The following is a 22,491-nucleotide window of genomic DNA, read 5'->3' as shown; positions in this document are numbered from 1 at the left end:
GTGTATAGCTATATATGTACGTGTGTGTATAGCTATATATGTAATTGTGTGTATAGCTATATATGTACTTGTGTGTATAGCTATATATGTACGTGTGTGTATAGCTATATATGTACGTGTGTGTATAGCTATATATGTAAGTGTGTGTATAGCTATATATGTAAGTGTGTGTATAGCTATATATGTACGTGTGTGTATAGCTATATATGTAATTGTGTGTATAGCTATATATGTACTTGTGTGTATAGCTATATATGTACTTGTGTGTATAGCTATATATGTACTTGTGTGTATAGCTATATATGTACGTGTGTATAGCTATAGATGTACGTGTGTGTATAGCTATATATGTACGTGTGTGTATAGCTATATATGTACGTGTATAGCTATAGATGTACTTGGGTGTATAGCTATAGATGTACGTGTGTGTATAGCTATAGATGTACGTGTGTGTATAGCTATATATGTACTTGTGTGTATAGCTATAGATGTACTTGTGTGTATAGCTATATATGTACGTGTGTGTATAGCTATATATGTACTTGTGTGTATAGCTATATATGTAAGTGTGTGTATAGCTATATATGTACGTGTGTGTATAGCTATATATGTACTTGTGTGTATAGATATATATGTACGTGTGTGTATAGCTATAGATGTACTTGTGTGTATAGCTATATATGTACGTGTGTGTATAGCTATAGATGTACGTGTGTGTATAGCTATAGATGTACGTGTGTGTATAGCTATATATGTACGTGTGTGTATAGCTATATATGTACGTGTATAGCTATAGATGTACTTGTGTGTATAGCTGTATATGTACTTGTGTGTATAGCTATAGATGTACGTGTGTGTATAGCTATATATGTACGTGTGTGTATAGCTATATATGTACGTGTGTGTATAGCTATATATGTACTTGTGTGTATAGCTATATATGTACTTGTGTGTATAGCTATGTATGTACATGTGTGTGTGTATAGCTATAGATGTACGTGTGTGTATAGCTATATATGTACAGTCATGGCCAAAAGTATTGAGAATGAGACAAATAGTAATTTTTCCAAAGTTTACTGCTTCATTCTTTGTAATGGCAATTTGCATATAATCCTGAATGTCAAAAAGTGATCAGCTTAACACCAATTACTGTACTTGCAAAGTCAATATTTGCCCAGAAAATGAACTTTAACCCCCAAAACACATTTCAACATCATTGCAGTCCTGCCTTAAAAGGAGCAGCTAACATGGTTTTAGTGATTGATCCATTAACACAGGTGTGGGCGTTGATGAGGACAGGGCTGGCGATCAATCAGTCATGATTAAGTAAGAATGACATCACTGGACACTTTAAAAGGAGGCTGGTTCTTGGTATCATTGTTTCTCTTCAGTTAACCATGGTTATCTCTAAAGAAACACGTGCAGCCATCATTGCACTGCACAAAAATGGCCTAACAGGGAAGAGTATCGCAGCTACAAAGATTGCACCTCAGTCAACAATCTATCGCATCATCAAGAACTTCAAGGAGAGAGCTTCCATTGTTGTCAAAAAGGCTCCAGGGCGCCCAAGAAAGACCAGCAAGCGCCAGGACCGTATCTTAAAACTGTTTCAGCTGCGGGATCGGACTACCAGCAGTGCCGAGCTTGCTCAGGAATAGCAGCAGGCTGGTGTGAGTGCTTCTGCACGCACTGTGAGGCGGAGACTCTTTGAGCAAGGGCTGGTTTCAAGGAGGGCAGCAAAGAAGCCACTTCTCTCCAGAAAAAACATCAGGGACTGACTGATATTCTGCAAAAGGTACAGGGAGTGGACTGCTGAGGACTGGGGCAAAGTCATTTTCTCTGATGAATCCCCTTTTCGATTGTTTGATACATCTGGAAAACAGCTTATTCGGAGAAGAAGAGGTGAGCGCTACCACCAGTCTTGTCTCATGCCAACTGTAAAGCATCCTGAAACCATTCATGTGTGGGGTTGCTTCTCAGCCAAGGGAATCGGCTCACTCACAGTCTTGCCTAAAAACACAGCCATGAATAAAGAATGGTACCAGAATGTCCTCCAAGAGCAACTTCTCCCAGCCGTCCAAGAGCAGTTTGGCGCCCAACAATGCATTTTCCAGCATGATGGAGCACCTTGCCATAAAGCAAAGGTGATAACTAGAGATGAGTGGTGTTCGACTAGAACTGTTCGCCAATCTCAAATTCGAGCTGTTTTGGGCGGTGTTCGAGTTGTTCGACGAACCCGAACGATTTGCAAAAAATTCGGCTGTTCGAGGTTATGTTCGATAACTGTTCGTGCACCAAAAGCGTGTCCTGCATGTCTGGCGCTATTTAGAGCACCAATCATGCAGGGATTGTCTGCCACTCACTGTAATGCCACAGCCATGGTGGTTGTGGCATTACAGTGATTGCCCAAATCGATGGGAACAGTGCTCACAGTGAAACATGAAAAGCCGGCAATTCAGCAGCGGCGTACACAGGTACCCGACAATTTAGAACCGAAAGAATAGAGCTTCACACATAGATTAGATAGATAGAAACATGTCAGTCACACATATAAGAAGCACAGTGACAGTGTTGCTTACTGTACTTGTCATTTAGTGTAAAGGATTTATCAAAAAAAATAATAGTGTTTTCATGCACCGTCTCTTTAAAAAAGCCGGCCGGCAATTCAGCAGCGGTACCCGACAATTTATAACAGACAGAATAGAGCTTCACACATAGATTAGATAGATAGAAACATGTCAGTCACATATATATGAAGTACAGTGACAGTGTTGATTACTGTACTTGTCATTTAGTGTAAAGGATTTATTAAAAAAAATAATAGGGTTTTCATGCACCGTCTCTTTAAAAAAGCCGGCCGGCAATTCAGCATCTGTACCTGACAATTTAGAATAGAAGGAATAGAGAATCACACATAGATTAGGTAGATAGAAACATGTCAGTCACATATATATGAAGTACAGTGACAGTGTTGCTTACTGTACTTGTCATTTAGTATAAAGGATTTATTAAAAAAAATAATAGTGTTTTCATGCACTGTCTCTTTAAAAAAGCCGGCCGGCAATTCAGCAACTGTACCCGACAATTTATAACAGACAGAATAGAGCATCACACATAGATTAGATAGATAGAAACATGTCAGTCACATATATATGAAGTACAGTGACAGTGTTGATTACTGTACTTGTCATTTAGTGTTAAAATAAAGGATTTATTTTAAAAAAAATTGGCGTGGGGTTCCCCATAATTTTAGGCTCTAGCGGAGGTTAACCAGACGGCTGGGGCAGATGTTTGAAGCCTGGGAAGGGGGTAATACCCACGGAGCTTCCCAGGCTACTAATATCAGCCCCCAGCGGAATACCTAGCCTTTACTAGCTATTAAAATGGGGGACCCCCCAAAAAAATGACGTGGGGTCCCCCCTATTTTAATAGCTAGCAAAGGCTAGGCAGACAGCTGGGGGCTGATATTAATAGCCCAGGAAGGGTTCCATGAATATTGGCCCCCTCCCAGGCTAGAAACACCAGCCGTCAGCCGCCCCAGAAATGGCGCATCCTTAGGATGCGCCAATTCTGGCACTTAGCCTCGCTCTTCCCACTGCCCTGTAGCGGTGGCAGTGGGGTAATAGGGTTGGGGTTGATGTCAGCTTATAATGCCAGCTGACATCAAGCCCAGGTTAGTAATGGAGAGGCGTCTATAAGACACCCCCATTACTAACCCCATAGTCAAAGTTAAAAGAAAACACAAACACCCAGAATAAAGTCCTTTAATTGAAATAAAGACACATTCCTTTATTGTTCTAAATTAAACCATACTTACCATCACGCCCATTCCAGCTGAAGCCAACGATCTCCTGCAATAAAAGAAAAATAATAAAGCAACCTCATCCTTACCTTTCCATGGTTCCCACGACAGCTTCAGCTCTGCTACATCGAGATAACAGGCTGGACCGCAGCAGAACGCTGCCATCCAGCCTGTCATCCCGCAGACACTGAGAAGCGCTGGCATGCTTGCGCTCTGCAGTGTCTGGCTGTGACGGCATAAAGATGAGACGAGTTCATGTCCAATGAACTCGGCGCACCTCATGCACGTCACTGACAGCGTGGGAGAATTCTCCTGCACTCAGCACTTCAGCGTGAGAATTCTCCCACGCTGTCAGTGACGTACATGAGGTCAGCTGAGTTCATTGGACATGAATGAGCTCACCTCATGCACGTCACTGACAGCGTGGGAGAATTCTCACGCTGTAGCGCTGAGTGCAGGAGAATTTTCCCACGCTGTCAGTGACGTGCATGAGGTGAGCTGAGATCATTGGACATGAATGAGCTCACCTCATGCACGTCACTGACAGCGTGGGAAAATTCTCCTGCACTCAGCGCTTCAGCGTGAGAATTTTCCCACGCTGTCAGTGACGTGCATGAGGTGAGCTCATTCATGTCCAATGAACTCAGCTGACCTCATGTAAGTCACTGACAGCATGGGAGAATTTTCACGCTGAAGTGCTGAGTGCAGGAGAATTCTCCCACGCTGTCAGTGACGTGCATGAGGTGAGTCGAGTTCACTGGACATGAACTTGTCTCATCTTTATGCCGTCACAGCGAGACACTGAGGAGCGCAAGCATGCCTGCGCTTCTCAGTGTCCGCGGGATGACAGGCTGGATGGCAGCTTTCTGCTGCGGTCCAGCCTGTCATCTCGATGTAGCAGAGCTGAAGCTGTCGTGGGAACCATGGAAAGGTAAGGATGAGGTTGCTTAATTATTTTACTTTTATTGCAGAAGACATTGGCTTCAGCTGGAATGGGCGTGACGGTAAGTATGGTTTAATTTAGAACAATAAAGAATTGTGTGTTTATTTCAATTAAAGGACTTTATTCTGGGTGTTGTGTTTTTTTAAATACTTTACTAGAAATTCATGGTGGTCATGTCTAATATTGGCGTGACCCCATGAATTTCGGGCTTAGGGCCAGCTGATAATGCCAAGCTGGCCTTTACCCCTTTATTACCCAGTGAGCCACCGCACCAGGGCCCTGGATGAGTTGGGTACAGCGCCAGAAGATGGCGCTTCTATGAACGCGCCATTTTCTGGGGAGGCTGCGGACTGCAATTTGCAGCGGGTGGGGCCCAGAAAGCTTGGGCCTCCCTGCGCTGCGGATTCCAGCTCCCAGCTGCCTAGTTGTACCTGGCTGGGCACAAAAATAGGGCGAAGCCCCACGCATTTTTTTTTTAGATGTACTTGTGTGTATAGCTATATATGTACCTGTGTGTATAGATATATATGTACGTGTGTGTATAGCTATATATGTACTTGTGTGTATAGCTATATATGTACTTGTGTGTATAGCTATATATGTACTTGTGTGTATAGATATATATGTACTTGTGTGTATAGCTATATATGTACGTGTGTGTATAGCTATATATGTACTTGTGTGTATAGCTATACATGTACTTGTGTGTGAAACACGGAGAGCACAAGAGTAGTTAGCAAAGAGGCAAAATCTTTATTAATGATACATGATCACAACAGTAAAAAGTAAATAAAGAAATGACATAGCAAGGGGATCGGGAAAACACAGTGCCGAAAGCACTGTGTTTTCCCGATCCCCTTGCTATGTCATTTCTTTATTTACTTTTTACTGTTGTGATCATGTATCATGTGTGTATAGCTATATATGTACTTGTGTGTATAGCTATATATGTACTTGTGTGTATAGCTATATATGTACGTGTGTGTATAGATATATATGTACTTGTGTGTATAGCTATATATCTACATGTGTGTATAGATATATATGTACTTGTGTGTATAGCTATATATGTACTTGTGTGTATAGATATAGATGTACGTGTGTGTATAGCTATATATGTACGTGTGTGTATAGATATATATGTACGTGTGTGTATAGCTATATATGTACTTGTGTGTATAGCTATATATGTACTTGTGTGTATAGCTATATATGTACTTGTGTGTATAGCTATACATGTACTTGTGTGTATAGCTATATATGTACGTGTGTGTATAGATATAGATGTACGTGTGTGTATAGATATATATGTACGTGTGTGTATAGCTATATATGTACGTGTGTATAGATATATATGTACTTGTGTGTATAGATATATATGTACGTGTGTGTATAGATATATATGTACTTGTGTGCATAGCTATATATGTACGTGTGTGTATAGCTATATATGTACGTGTGTGTATAGCTATATATCTACATGTGTGTATAGCTATATATGTACTTGTGTGTATAGATATATATGTACTTGTGTGTATAGCTATATATGTACTTGTGTGTATAGCTATATATGTACTTGTGTGTATAGATATATATGTACGTGTGTGTATAGCTATATATGTACGTGTGTGTAGATATATATGTACTTGTGTGTATAGCTATATATGTACGTGTGTGTATAGCTATATATCTACATGTGTGTATAGCTATATATGTACTTGTGTGTATAGCTATATATGTACGTGTGTGTATAGATATATATGTACGTGTGTGTATAGATATATATGTACTTGTGTGTATAGCTATATATGTACGTGTGTGTATAGATATATATGTACGTGTGTGTATAGCTATATATGTACGTGTGTGTATAGCTATATATCTACATGTGTGTATAGCTATATATGTACTTGTGTGTATAGCTATATATGTACGTGTGTGTATAGCTATATATGTACTTGTGTGTATAGCTATATATGTACTTGTGTGTATAGCTATATATGTACGTGTGTGTATAGCTATATATGTACTTGTGTGTATAGCTATATATGTACTTGTGTGTATAGCTATATATGTACGTGTGTATAGATATATATGTACGTGTGTGTATAGCTATATATGTACGTGTGTGTATAGCTATATATCTACATGTGTGTATAGCTATATATGCACGTGTGTGTATAGCTATATATGTACTTGTGTGTATAGATATAGATGTACGTGTGTGTATAGCTATATATGTACGTGTGTGTATAGCTATATATGTACTTGTGTGTATAGCTATATATGTACGTGTGTGTATAGCTATATATGCACGTGTGTGTATAGATATATATGCACGTGTGTGTATAGCTATATATGTACTTGTGTGTATAGCTATATATGTACTTGTGTGTATAGATATATATGTACTTGTGTGTATAGCTATATATGTACTTGTGTGTATAGATATATATGTACGTGTGTGTATAGATATATATGTACGTGTGTGTATAGCTATATATCTACATGTGTGTATAGCTATATATGTACGTGTGTGTATAGCTATATATCTTCATGTGTGTATAGATATATATGTACTTGTGTGTATAGCTATATATCTACATGTGTGTATAAATATATATGTACTTGTGTGTATAGCTATATATCTACATGTGTGTATAGATATATATGTACTTGTGTGTATAGCTATAGATGTACGTGTCTGTGTACAGATATGTGTATATTGACTTTTCTCTGCTACCAGAGCAGTAACACGTGACACACACACAGCGAGGTCCTATGGCCTGTCACATGACCACACTGAACGCCTTCATTCATGTTTGTCCCTCTCGGCGGCCCGTCTTCTTCCTAGCAGCGAAGAGAAGGAAGCGGATCAGGAAGTGGCGCTGCTCGGGCATGAGCTGAGGACACCGGGGCACGGCTGGCGAGTAGTGGCAGGTTTGGCTGGCCGTTTTCCTTCGTATTGAGCGGAGCCATTGCTGTAGGGTGAGAAGTGGAAGCTCCGCTTGTTTCTACAGAGCCGCTGTGCGAGGTCCCAGCCGTATGTATGGGGAGCAGTGGCCCCCTGCTGGACGTAGGGCCCTAAAGTCCTGTGTCAGCTCCAGACAGAAGTAGCTGATTGCCGGTAGCTCCATGCTCCTGCACTGGGGCACTATGTCCTGCCTTAGCCTGGCCGTGGTCAGGCACTGGTCATGTCCCATCCTCCCCCCTCCCCTCCATGTGACTGCTTGGAGTTCTGTGGAGGAGATGGAGGCAGCCTGAGATGCCATAGTCTCCTATACCATGTGTAGACGTCCTGTGAGGATTGCAAGAGGATGTGAATGTGGACGATGATGCTCCTGTGACACTTGTGACCGCCACAGTAGTCGTTTCTCCAGGATAAGACAGTGATCTATCCAGCTTTGTGTCATGGGAGAGAATAGCCCAGAACTGGCCCTCATGTCTGAGGAGGAGGAGGGCATGTGCCCAGATGACAAGATGAGGAAGTGGTTCCTGGATAAAGGAGGGCGAGAGGCGCCCACAGTCTATGATACCACCACCGTCCTCATAGAGCAGGACCCGCAGCCATCAGAAGAAGATGATGATGAGGAGGAGGATGATGAGAGTAACATTGGCACTAATCTACCATTCCTTGATGCTGCTAATGAAGAAGGCCTATTGCTTATGTCCGAACAGGATGCTATGTCCCAAGGATATGTTCAGCACATCATTTCCCCGGACCAGATTCACCTCACCATTAACCCTGGTTCAACTCCTATGCCCAGGAACATCGAGGGGGCCACACTGACGCTTCACTCCGAGTGCCCAGAAACCAAGCAGAAGGAGGTAATGCAGACACAAAAACTTGCTAATATCTGGATATGGTAATCGGCCCCTTTAGAGGGGTTGTCCACTTCAAAGTAACTTTGAAATACAAGTATACACAACTTTCTAAAGCTTAAGATAGGTGCCCTGAGCTAAACAAATCAGCGCTAAGCCGAGGTCCTGGCATTCCAGTTAGTGCTTGGCACAGGAGACCACTTCTGGTGTTGGCATGTTATCGGTGCAGTCTGTGAATGGGCTGGCAGACTGGTCATGTTAGTTGCTAAGCCAGCTGCCATCTGTCTCACAGCCAGTGCATACACTGCGAAGGGGGCTGGCTTTGCTGTGGAAATGAATCAGTCTACCAGACCCATATATAGACACACCACTGATGGTTATTGGTAAGTTGTACAACAATCTATGTTAAACACATCTAATCATTTTTGTAACTGGTCAACACCTTAAAATGCACCATTAATCCATTAGACAGGCTGAATACAGCAACACTGATTGCAGTAGAGTCACTGAATGCGGGGCATTTAGCATGCCCCTATCAGTAGTACAGTGCCCTTCCTGGACAGTCTCTAGATGCCCTTATTTACAATTCCCCTGTCTGTAGCTGGTTGTAGGTAAGCGTTTCTTTTATGTTTATTACTAAAAGTACACAGCATTCATCTTTACTGTAGTTTCATCTTTATTATTAGCCTTTTCTCCTTTTTTTTATATTTAGTGTATTCAAATTATGGTTTCATTATCTACTTTTTTTGTCAAACATCATGCATTCTAGTTACCAGGGGCTTTCTCAAAACCACAGGGTATCCTTTACCCAGCAGTTGGATCTCAAGCAATCTCAAGACCGAAGCTCCAGCGCCCCTTCTTGAATAGAGCAGAGGGGTCCATTCTTGGCCTCTGCTCCATTCATTGTTATTGAGACTGCAGGGAATAACTGAGCGCTGTATTCTGCTTTCTCTGGCATTCTTGTAGACAGTGAGTGGAGTAGAGACTGTGGATGCCCACTTCTGATTTATTCATTGTTTGACTAGCTTCAGACCAGCGTATATTCTCTCATCTGAGAGAATCTGGTTGATTATGCACATCACGTTCTGATCAGATACTCTTGGATGAGGAGAAGATGGAGAGAAAAAAAATCTCCATCTTCTCTGTTGTCAGTCCGTGTAATCGACTGCACTCCGATGTCATCGGAGTGCAGACCGATGTTTTCCAGGGACTCATTGACTTGCATGAGTGAGTTTGATCTGAATATCTGATCAAACTCAGGCATGCTGCTACTTTTTTTTATTTTTTTACTTGGACCCGGCTCTGTCCAAGGAAAAAAATCTGACATGTGCACAGCCCCATAGAATAACACTGGTCCGAATGCGATCCATTGCTTTGTCGGATTGCACTTGCACTGATAATATGGACTTTATTGAGACTGCAGAGAATAACTGAGCGCTGTATTCAGCTTTCTCTGTCATTCCCATAGACAGTGAGTGGAGCGCAGGCGGAGCATGTCCACTTCTCCTCCATTTAAGAACGGGTGCTCCAAGAGCCCTGCTCTTGAGGTTCTTGAGTCTTTCTCTCAGGGTCGCTGGTGGCATCAGCAATTAAACCTCCAGCCCTCAGCACGTTAATCCCTATCCTATGGATAGCAAGTACCTTGTGATTTTTGGAAAACCCATTATTTTTCGCATGCCACTTAGTCACTGGTTTTGTCAGTTGATCTCACTGGCAAATATTTAATATGTTGGGTGGTATTTTTGAAGGGATCATTATTTAGAAAACTCTTTAAGGGCTTGTTCACACACTGCATTTTTGCCACAGGAAAAAGGCAGCTTTTTACACTGCCAGCAAAGTGAATGAGATTTCTGACGTCTCACGCACATGCCATTTACTTGTTTTTTTGGGGAATTTGAACCATCAAAGCATTTTTTTCACATTTTGAACATGTTAATTCGCTTAGCGTTGTAAACCAGAGCTCTGATTCCTCCTTCACTCCATATACATAGGTTTTGAGTGGCCTGAACCTTTGACCCAAGAGCGTTCATTGTTCTGCATGAGTGTGAAGCTTGTGGATGTCATTATAGCCATCATTGGCACCTATACAGCGGGAAGGAACCTAACCTGTCCAACACTTCTTAAACTGGAGACTTGGACTTTCTCTATAGTTGTGAATAGACTGCCCCGTTAGGACAGCGGTGTTCTGTATTCCAGAGATTGTTTTCTGAAGAAAACCCCCATGGATATAAGCAAATGCCCTATATTGGCATCAAAGAAGAGGGTCTCATCCAACCAAAGTCCATGCATTACATAGAGGGTCATTCATCTCCATGGCCACCATGTATTACACATACATACTGCGTTTTGTTCCGCCAGACAAGGCTTCCTCAGGCAATATCCATTGTCAGCTTTTGGTGCTGCTAGCAAGAATATTTTATCTGTGACGTTTTTCCAAGATGTAAGGGGCACACCTTCAGTTGTCTTAATTTGTCCATTACCTAAGCCATGTACAGTGGTAGGTTTGGCTACATTCACGCTGTGCCATGGTGACCCTATCCCCAAAATGCGGCTTGTTTTCTCACTGCTAACATTACATGATGCCACATTGGGGCTTAGTCAATGTGGAAACATAAGTTAGGACAAGGTAGTGAGGCTACCCTATACCAATAGAAGCAGATCCTAGAATTATCTGATCTTCGTGCGTTCTGCCTGGTTGCTGTTTCCGCCCGATCTGTAGCGTTATCAAAGCCTCTTAGAAGACACAATCTACTTCATATTTTTTGAGTTGTGACTCTGCAGTTTTCCAAGTGTTACACAACAACAGCGTGGGTCGTTATTAATAAGCCTGCCCGCTGTTTCGTAACTTGAAGTTTGTAGGCCCCAATGCAGAATTTCCAACAAGGTCCCCAACTATTGCAGGTCTTATAATATGGGACAAAAGTGCCTTATTGAGCCCCCCTAGGCTCCAAGGAGCTGTGCGATTGCAACCCCTGAACTTACTTTAGTTGACACAATGTGGAAATCCGTACATGTCTTACTTGCTGGTGTGTACAGCAGCCTTACACCCACTGTAAGGTAATTCTGTGTTGTAGTGCAGGGGGTCATCTGGGGATGTATAAAAGCTAAAAGTAGTGACTTAACCCCATAGGGATGGAGCCATTTTTATTTTTTTTTATCTCCCCTTTTTTCAAATAGCCATAACTTTAATTTTCTGTCAACCCAGACATATGAGGGCTTTTGTTTTGGTGGCATGAGTCATAGTATTGAATGATGCAATTTTGGTGTTTTGACTTTTTTCCTTTCTACAGCGTTTACTTAATTGTAATTAATTAATTAGTATTAATTGTAATTTTGAACAGACGTTTACAAACATAAAGATACGAATATGTTTATTTTCTAATTTTAAAATATCTTTATTTTTGATGGGGGAAAAGGGAGGTGATCTGATGATTCCCCCCCCCTTTCTCTTTAAAGCGCACCTGTCAGCAGGATTGTGCTCAGTAAACCACGTACACTGTCAGGTGGGCAACATTACACTGATTAATATGATACCTTGGTTGATTAAATCCGTCCTGTGGGTCTCGTTTAATCTTTACTTTCAGTTTGTAGATAATGATATGCTCATGCTTCGGGGTGGCCTGTGTGGGGCGCTGTATCTGGTGCTCTGCTTATATATTCATCTGTATACTCTTATGACAGCTCACTGATCGTTCACTGACCTGCCTCCTAATTTACCTAGCCCTGCACTGCTAAATGAATTATGTAGGAGGCTGGTCAGTGAAGGCACAGTGAGCTGTCATAAGAGTATACAGATGAATATATAAGCAGAGCACCAAATAGAGCGCCACCCCGAAGCACGAGCATATCATTATCTCCAAACTGAAAGTAAAGATTAACCAAGACCCACAGGACAGATTTCATCAACCAAGGTATCATTTTAATCAGTGCAATGGCGCCCACCTGGCAGTGTATGTGGTTTACTGAGCCCAATCCTGCTGACAGGTGCGCTTTAAGACAGATTGTTCAATCGCATGTAATATATACTACAATACCAATAATGGCAATAGTATTCGCTGGACATGACAGGCACAGGGGCCTTCAGCCGGCCCCCAACTATCATGGCAACTCAACGGCTCCCCGTGATTGAGTCACTCGGGTGGAGGGCGATGGGAGCTAAACAGACACCTGGGCGGGATCACAGCGCTTAAATGCTTCTGCAAATGGCATTTGTAGGAAAGCATTCCTACACATGCTGTTTTGGTATATGGCACACAGCCAGTCTATTTTTGCTGTGCTGGTCCACCCCTTTTCTCATATGTAAATGGAATTTAAGAGGTTAACAGTAGCTTTTGGCAGTAGCGCTGATCGCTGCTGTTAAAAGCAGATGTAGACTATGTAAAATCTTCCCTGTATAGAGCGGACTCTACTTCAGAATGCGCTACAAGCACTCAAAAGTAGTTAGCGGGAACCTGACCGTGCCCCCGATGATCTCCAAACCGCCAGCATGTGTTTATACTTATGTTAATACTCTGCCTAACAATGCTAATTAGATTCAGTCTAGTCCAGTGGATGTTGGTTACCCCACCCCAGACTAGTCGTCCCACTCACCAAGTTATAACGCCTCTGCGGGCGTAGAACATGATTTGCAAGAGCCACTGGCTCTCTGCAGATCTTGCACATGCACGAAACTTTTGCCATTTCATGTCAGTTGAAGCCAGCCCGTTACGTCAGGATTCTTTTTCTGGATATTGGTCTTCGGTCAGTCTGTGGGCAGCAGGATATTTAGTTTCACTCTCAGGGGTAGATGGGCATTAGAAAGCGTTTACATATGCAATGCGGTTTTGGTCCAAACACATGCAGTTTTTATCGCTTTCCAAAGGTTGCACACCACCAAAACAAACTCAACGTAAATCCCTAGCCTTATCCAGGGGCTAACTAAACAGAACAGACTCTGGCTACTCTTACATGGCTGAGCTAGCCCCAGCTTGGTCAAACAAAACAGCTATTGTCCATAGAAACCACTGATACTTGCGGCTCTCTGCACACGGCCTGCGTAGATTCTTTTCAGAGAGGGATTCTGGCCTGTCTCTCTCTTGAGCCCCAAGGCACATCCAGTCTGGTCAGCTTCCCTGAGCTATCCAGGTGCACTAATCAAAGCCCGCAGAGTTAGGATTTAACCCTAGCTTACCTGGCATAATATATAATGTATTAACATGGAGAAAACACAAAGGAGTTTAATTGGTAAAAAAAAAATAAAAAAAAAAAAAATTCATAGATTATTTAAAATGAATCAAATATTAAAAATAATGATGGACCGGAATGAGTGGTTCATCAGAAATAAACCAACAATAAAGACAGAGAAATGCAAATAACCCAGAAAAAACAATAAAGACAAAGAAGAAATAATTGCTAAGTATATAGAGGGTTAATCTCACTGAACATGTAAGTAAAGATACAAGGAGGTTGCACATTGAAACATCCCCAAAGATCTTGATTACAGCTTTATATATTTATTTATTTATTTATTTTGCTCACTTATATAATGCCGTTAATTCCACAGTGCTTTACAGACATTATGTATAGTACAATCACATATCTGTCGATTAGACAAAAATGCAACCTCACAAAGTCAGCACATATTATCAATGGTCATAGCCATGTGGCTAATCTAATCTTACCCTTTTAACAGTGAGACCCCGCCTAAGTAATCAAACGCAGCCCCCAACCGTAGCCTACCTGGCATTGCAACATAATATATAATGTATGTACATACGTGTGTGTATATGTATCGGTCGATAGTTTTGGCACACCTGAACACTTCCTTGTTCTTATTGGAGTGTGCACATTGTAGATTCAGACTGTATAAAACCATTATGGCAGCTTTATACCCCCTAGGCATTCTCTCAAACAGCTTTATCAGGTAATTACCAGGAATGGTTTTCCAACAGTCTTGAAGGAGTTCCCAGAGGTGATGAGCACTTGTTGGCTGCTTTGCCTTCACTCTGTGGTCCAACTCATCCCAAACTATCTCAATTGGGTTGAGGTTGGGTGGTTGTGGAGGCCATGTCGGGGAAAGGGTCCCTTGAATCTAGAATAAAGCACCTCCACACTATCACACCTACTCCTCCATACCAGTAAGCACCACACATGTAGAAACCATCCGCTCACCTTTCTGCGACTCACAAAGACTTGCTGAGTCTAAAAATTTTGACTCCTCAGACCACAGTACAAATTTCCACTGGTCTAATGTCCAGTTGTGTTGGTTGGCCCAAGCAAGTCTCTTGTTTGTGATCCTCTAGTGGCCTCTTTACATCAATATGACTATAAGGGTGGGTGTATTACATGCATGCATTTGTGTATATATACACATGTAATATAATTTGCCTACACATCATAAATACAGTTGATAGAAATATCTGTCTATATGCTTGTACATTTCTTAGAAAACTGGACAAAACCAGGAAGCAGCGTAGCCAGTGCACATAGTGTATATATAATAGTACCTGTCTGCTCCCACTTAAAAAGAGGGTAGATATTTAATTTCTGGTTTGTATAATATATTATGACATTTGTTATGCCCGATTTTTAGGAAATGAGAAGAGGAAGCAGTATCCTGCAGAGTACACAAAAATAGCTTTTAAGGAAGTCTGTGCTCACAAGGATTTCTTACTGCTGACTTGTAACTTTCCATCTAGAGGGAGAATGATGGAATATTACATAACTAATCACCACAGCTGATTTAAAGCGGTTTAAAGTAAATCTGTCAGCAGGATTGCACCCTACAAACTATTTACATGTGCATGTAGCTCTTTCACAGACAAGCCCAGCAATACCTTTACATGGCCGGTTTGCTCCTCCATTACTGAGAAATCAGCGTTTGAATCAATATACGAAGCACTTTTGGCCCATGGAAGCTCGTCCAGTTTACTTTCCCACTGCTATATCTTGCTTGACTGACAGCTCCTTTGTTGTGTGACTTCAAGCAAAGCTGTCAGTCAAGGAGGAGGAGGTTCTGAGCGGGGAATAGAGCTGGAGTGACAGAGCCTTGGCAAGAGCTTCTGTGGGCCAAAAGCCTTTCAGCCTCATTTGCATGTTGATTCCTCAGTAATGGAGCAATGGACTGGCCATGTAAAGGCATTGCTGAACCTGTCTTTGCAAGAACTACATGCACATATTAAGAGTTGGGGTGGGGGGGGGTGGGGGGTTGCTGACAGATTCCCTTTAAGTGCCAAGCTGCTACTTAGTCTATTACACCTTATTATATTATATGCAATCATGAGAAAAACTAAGTACACCCTCTTTTAATTCTATGGTTAAAAAAAGAAAATCTGGTCCTTTTAGAAGGTATTAAAATTGGGTAAATACCTCAAATGAACAACACATGAGAAATTACATTGTCATTTCTTATTTAACAAAAAGTAGGCCAAAATGCAGAAACCATGGGTGAAAAATTATGTACACCCCATGAATCCATAGCTTGTGTGAAGTAAACATTGCTTAACCTATCACTAATCTGCACCTTCCTTTTCTTATTTAGTAAGAGTGGGCAAACCCCAGACTGGTGATTCTTCAAAATAAAACTTGTAGTCCAAAATGCACAGAAAGGAAATTGATGCCCCCTGAAAGGGCTCGACTATCTAGGAAAAGTCAGTCCCAAACCTTTTAACTCTTAACATCCTTAGAGCGGTTACCATTCTGTCTCATAGAGTGAGATCTCATGCTGTCACGGTGAGAGTGGCCACAGAGGCGTGCAGGATCCCGTTCTGCATGCTGGAATCCCACAACCTGGAAGTTTGGGCCTGACTTTTCCTAGAATGTTGAGTCCTTTCATGGGGTATTTGGGAGTGTTCTTCTCACTTTGGATTATAACTTTTAAATTATTAAATAAAAAGGGCACCGCAGATTGATGAGCAGTATCCCTCACATTCATTAAAGCTTTGTGGCCATTTGTTAATGCACAGCTCTTAAGGTCCCGCCACAGCATTTCAGTTTGGGTGAGGTCTGGACTTTGTCTGGGCCATTGCAACACCTTGATTCTTTTATTTCTCAGTCATCGTTATATAGACTTTCTCATGTGCTTGGGATCATTGTCCTGTTGTGTGACCCAGGTTCTGCCAAGCTTTAGATTATGGATAGATGTCCTCACATTTGACTCCAGAGGCTTCATGGTCGACTCAATGACTACAAGGTGCCCAGGTCCTGTGGCTGCAAAATAAGCCCAAATCGTGACCCCGCTGTCGTGCTTGACAGTTGGTATGAGGTGCTTATGCCCATATGCTGTGTATGTTTTTTTTCAACCTGGGCATTATGGCCAAACATCTTCACTTTAGTCTTGTCTCACGGTGGTGGACGCTAAACTGATTAGAAATGGCCTTACAACTTTCCCACATTGATGGGCAGCAAACTTTCTTCTGTAAGATCATTGCTGAAGTGTTTGCACGTTGGCATTGTGTTAACACACGCCTGATTGCTCCAGACCAGCAAACTTCTGCTTTTACACAGGTGGTCACACTTGCTGATGAACAGGTAATGTAGGGCATTTTGATTTGCAGCAGCTGGCTGGTACTTCTTCTCTAAATTCCTATGGAAGCAGTAAGGGTGTTTTAAAATGAATGATTGGCATAATGACTGGAGGTGTAAAGACAAAATATGGCCATTTTAAGAGCTTTTGTCTTCTTCTCCAAATCAGAAAACTATACCTAAATCTGTACCCGTGTACCCCTTTGATAAAGTGTAATAAATGATTGGCTAATGTATAGGACTTCTTGTATTGCAGGTGAAGCGCTATCAGTGCACATTTGAAGGCTGCCTTCGTACATACAGCACAGCGGGCAATCTGCGCACCCATCAGAAAACGCACCGAGGGGAATACACTTTTGTATGCAACCAGGAGGGCTGTGGAAAGGCGTTTCTTACCTCGTACAGCCTCAAGATCCATGTCCGTGTGCACACTAAAGAAAAGCCTTTTGAATGTGATGTGCAAGGCTGTGAAAAAGCCTTTAATACCCTGTACAGGTGAGCATGGCATGTGGTGTCCAAGGAAATCTAATTAAAGGATAATTGGATAATTCTTTCAAAACGTTTTCCAGATTAAAGCGGAGATTTAATGGGACCCACTCAGAATAAGCCTTTCCTATACCATAGAGGATACCAGTGGCTGTTTAGGAACAGAAACTTTGCTTAGAGCTCTTTCATTTTAGCATTCAGTGATGGGTGAAGAACCAACCACACGTGATTCAGGCTTCAATGTTTAAAACTGTCGATGATCAAAATGACATGTCCTCATGGGGTTTGTATAAAATAAAACTTCAATTTTGACCCCATCTCTCCAGTCCCCCGCCCCAAGTAAGACATCATATTACTTCCATAGGTAAAGCTGACAGTGTGATTACTGCGGATCTAAATGTTATGCATTCGACAGTTGGTTATTCTTGCCATGTGCAAGGAAAGCGAGGATTACCCTGTATAAATATCCAATATTTGTGTGCCCAGCCTTTATATATGCTTGTTTATTTTCTCAGTTTAATGACAGTGATGATTTTTAATGACTTTGTCATGTAGGTAGTGAATGTAGAGGAACAAAGGGAAGGAGAACAGCACAACAAGTAAATTGCCCTTTTCATCTCTGGTTTATAGATGGAGTCATTCATTATGGACAATTATAGCTGTTGCTGTCTCCCCTTTGTCCTTGCCTACATGGTGTTTTTTGTTGTTGTTTTCCCTTTCTAGATTAGTTACAATCTTCTACACCTATCTAAACGTGTATTGTGACCATTCCTCTGCCCCAGCGCAGCGTTCTTCTGATACTAGGGATATACATTGGCTTTGGGGCATGTATGTCTCCCTGTGTTTGTGGGTTTCCTCCCACACTCCAAAGGAATACTGATAGGGAATGTAGAGTGAACCCCAATAGGGACAGTGCCCATACTGTCTGTAAAGTGCCGTAGACATTAATGGCGCTACGTAACCAAGGTAAATAAAATAAACGTGACAGCCACATGTAGCCTGGAAGATACCAATGCAAACTTGTTTTCAAATTCTTTTGGGAGGAAAAAATGGCATTTCTATAAAGGTATATAGACCAGGCTTTCTTTATTGCTCTATATATCCTATGAGAAATTATATATGCAATTAAATACTGTAAATAAAATGCCAGAAATCAATCTTAATGTAATGATTTGCCCTCCTTAGGTTAAGAGCCCATAAAAGACTCCACACGGGTGAAACTTTTAACTGTGTGACCGAAGGCTGCAGCAAGTATTTCACTACCCACAGCGACTTACGGAAGCACATCCGCACACACACCAGGGAGAAACCATTCCGGTAAGAGTACATCCAGTCACATCCCATATTCCAGCCTTCACATTCTCATGCCAGTTTGAGATGAATGACTGCTTGTATAATCTCCATCCTCATTACAAGTGCTGAAATGTACTTGCATGTTTTCCCATGGTTACTGTCATTTGTGACACTACTGTACTTGGTGTTCGCTACATTGAGCCAAAATCAGAGCATTCTCCTGAATCCTGATCCTGTTTACATAGAAAGGTTAAACTTGGATGTTAACATTGTTTTTTTTTTTTGTAAAGGTTACTTAAAGGGTTATTCCCATAGAAAAAAAAAAACAAGTTATGGATATGGTATACGTTGATGATCGCTGGGGGTCTGACCATTTGGTCTTCGATCTCGAGATCAGGGCTTTGGAAACAAGAGAGTGCAGCACTGCAGCCCTATCCTTAATGTAGCGGAGATCTATTGTAAGCCCCTCTTTTGGGATCACTGGGGTTCCCTCAGCTGTTGGATCCCCAGTGATCAGTAAGTTATTGGTTAATATATATATATTTTTTTGGGGGGGTGGGAGGGATAAATACTCATATTGTGAGTATATATTGCATAAATGCCTGTATGTAAAAATACAAATAAAGGTGTATGTCACAATGGATGTAGAGATCTAGTCTGTTACACAAGATGTCCTGGTAATAAATGAACACGGGCTCTGTACCTGCACAATACACGGGGAGGACAGCTGTAATATACAGCCTCACATCTTCAATTGCTGAGATCAGAAAAAACTTCTACCACCAGAATTTACTGTACTAAATCCAGCGCATAACTATAGCGATCGCAGTTATGTCCAATACCATAAGCTCTTATTTTTTGGCTTGTCCCCCCAAAATTGAACTTAAAAAGGACCCTTTATAGATGCAAAAATGTTATTAGTCCCGAATGTCAAGATGAAAATTTTTGTATGGTCATAAAATGCAAAAAAAAAATGCTTCTGAAAAAAGTGGTCAAAATCTGCTTCAATTATTGTATGTTTTCTATGAATATCCAGTTTCCTTCTTTCGTTTTTTGTGTAAAGCTAAACCCAATATTGTCCTTATTTCCCGTTGCCTAAGTGCAGCGCTTGTGGTAGGATAGATGTACCACATGGGGTACAGATTAAACCATCCATTTGAAACTATACCATTGTTTATAGGAGGGTTTTTACTTTGTTACATGATATTGCTTGAATGTAGGATACGTGCATATTATAATGTAGCCTTATTTAATGATGCAGATGTGACCATGATGGCTGTGGCAAGGCATTTGCTGCTAGCCACCACCTGAAAACGCACACCAGGAAACACACAGGTGAGTGGGGCAGTGCTGTGACATGGTCTGTACAAAGTTATGGATATTCAGGGTATAGTGCCAGGTTTTGATGATCATCTTTTGTCTTTTTTTTTTCAGGGGAAAAACCGTTTTTTTGCACCAGTGATGGATGTGAGAAAACGTTCAGCACACAGTATAGCTTAAAAAGTCACATGAAGGGTCACGATCTTACTGGTGTGGATGATCCGTTCCCTAACAATGCGGAGGTACGGAGTGATGCTATATGCACCCTGTCTAGGCTTGTGGGTATAAGAACCCTATATTCACCTGATGCAGCAGGTTACAGATGGCTTTTTCCCAATTATGCAGCTATAAGCAAGTCTCTGATATGCAAGTTCCACACCGTTCCTATCAGCAATTCTGCCACCTTATCCCTTTCAGGCTGGGAATTCTGGTCTGGCATTTCAGATATTGGTAGTCATTTTTTCCCCCAATGTGAGTGCATAAAATGTTGAAGTCAGGCCGTAGTTTAATCGCTTGTGAGCCATACTAATGATTCTTCATTTCTCTTCTCTTCCAGGACCCCAATCATTGGCTCTGCCTCAGTGATTTAAGCACTTTATCCACTGATTCGGAACTGCGGGAAAATACAGATGGAGTAAGTAATTCCAGAAAGTAAATTTAAAAGGGTTTTCCAAGTCAAGACATTGGCGTGTTATCTGAACATTGTTGCTATTTCGATCAAAGGTGTGACATGTCTAGGAAACAACCGTGCTTTGTTTTCTTCTGTCAGCTTTGCTTAGCTTTCCCTGCAAGCCACATGAATATACTGAGCCGATCATGTCTTTGGAGACAAAAAGAGACAAGGTGGAACAGTACTTTACGGTGGCTATTCGTTCTAACGCTTAGTGTAAGGCTATGTGCCCACGATGCAGAAATGCTCTAGATTTTTCCTGAGCGTTTCTGCATCTCCCTGGCATAAAAACGCATGCGGATTGTACGTGCGGATTGTACATGTGGATTTTACATGTGGATTGTACATGTGGATTTTACATGCGTTTTCCTGCCAGGGACATGTGGATGTGAAGCGTTCTTCACATGCATTTCCGCATGCGGGTTGACAAAGCGCTTTCCAAGCGATTTTAGCATCACTTGGAAAGTGCTTGACAACTTGGTCACACTATATAAATCCATGCAAACGGCATGGATTTATATATTGTGACCCGAGAGAATGTCAAAAAATAAAAGATAAATCTATACTTACCTTCCGATGGCCCCCGGTGTCTTGCTTCACCGTCCCGGCTGTCGGCAGATCGCGTTACACTGAAGGACCTGCCGACATCAGCATCGCGTGACCCGTCACATGACTATGACATCAGCGCAGGTCCTTCAGTCCATCGCGAACTGCCGGCATGAGAGGAGGAGCGCATCGGGGGCCGCCAGAAGGTAAGTATATATTTTTTATTTTATTCTTTTTTTTTTTTTTTACAGTTTCTATGGTACCCGGGTCCGGAGGAGAGTCTCCTCTTCTCTAGACCTAGGTACTATCCGCACATGAGAACGCATGGAATGCATATCTACATATACAGTGATGCGTAATCCATGCTGTCTAATGCAAGTCAAAGGTGGCGAAAACGCAGCACTTTCGCAAAATAATTGGTAGTGCTGCGTTTTTTTCCGCAATGATAATCCGCAGCGGAAATTTTCGCAGCATGTGCACAGCACATGCGGATTATCATTGGGGAATATGGCAGACCTTCTACCATGCGTTTTTTTAAGAGTTTTTGCCGCTGCGGAAACGCTTAAAAAACGCATCGTGGGCACACTCACAGAACTCGGACAGTAAATTAATGTAATCCCTGCCAAACAGGATAAAAGCCACTTAATATTTTATTAAACAGTGTTAAAAACCATACAGAACATAAAGCTGACACAGGGGCATATAGACCTATGTGTTTTGAACTATATTGTGAATGGTAATATTTAACTTTTGAAATGCGTACGTCCATAAGCCTGTGTCAGCTTTGTGTTCTGTATGGTTTGTAACCCTGTTTAAAGTATGCAGTGGAATTACTTGCACTGCTGAGATGCGCAGTCCTTGCCTGGGGATGCAGAACCTATCCATCTATTAAACTACATTGTTTCACAGTTCTCAGACACCCTTCCGGTAATGTAGGCATTGATGTTACAGGATATTGTTTGGATATGATTGCAAACTCTGTGATGACTCTTTAAAGGGAAGCTGTCCGTAGGATCAACCCTCCTAAGCTGTCTATATTGGCATACAGATTCTAGAAAATTAAATAAAATGATATCTCTGCGATTCAATGTCTCATTCCTAGAAATC

The 22,491-nt window shown here is 41.7% G+C and overlaps 1 protein-coding gene across 2 annotated transcripts in view; it reads left to right on the top strand.

The window, feature by feature from the left end:
* Positions 1-7,549: 7,549 nt before the first annotated feature.
* Positions 7,550-22,491, top strand: part of MTF1 (metal regulatory transcription factor 1) — a 41,622-nt gene continuing 26,680 nt past the window's right edge. For both annotated transcript variants that reach the window (XM_073665875.1, XM_073665874.1), the window contains exons 1-6: positions 7,550-8,573; positions 17,326-17,564; positions 18,741-18,872; positions 20,110-20,183; positions 20,283-20,410; positions 20,725-20,802. In XM_073665875.1, coding sequence (XP_073521976.1) covers positions 8,157-8,573; positions 17,326-17,564; positions 18,741-18,872; positions 20,110-20,183; positions 20,283-20,410; positions 20,725-20,802 — 1,068 coding nt within the window. In that variant the 5' untranslated portion in view covers positions 7,550-8,156. The remainder of the gene's footprint in view (positions 8,574-17,325; positions 17,565-18,740; positions 18,873-20,109; positions 20,184-20,282; positions 20,411-20,724; positions 20,803-22,491) is intronic.

The sequence above is a fragment of the Phyllobates terribilis genome, unplaced genomic scaffold (assembly GCF_046119375.1).
Source record: "Phyllobates terribilis strain yellow unplaced genomic scaffold, ASM4611937v1 Scaffold_2__4_contigs__length_985480577, whole genome shotgun sequence".
Taxonomy (NCBI): domain Eukaryota; kingdom Metazoa; phylum Chordata; class Amphibia; order Anura; family Dendrobatidae; genus Phyllobates; species Phyllobates terribilis.
This window is presented reverse-complemented; position numbering and strand designations above follow the sequence as displayed.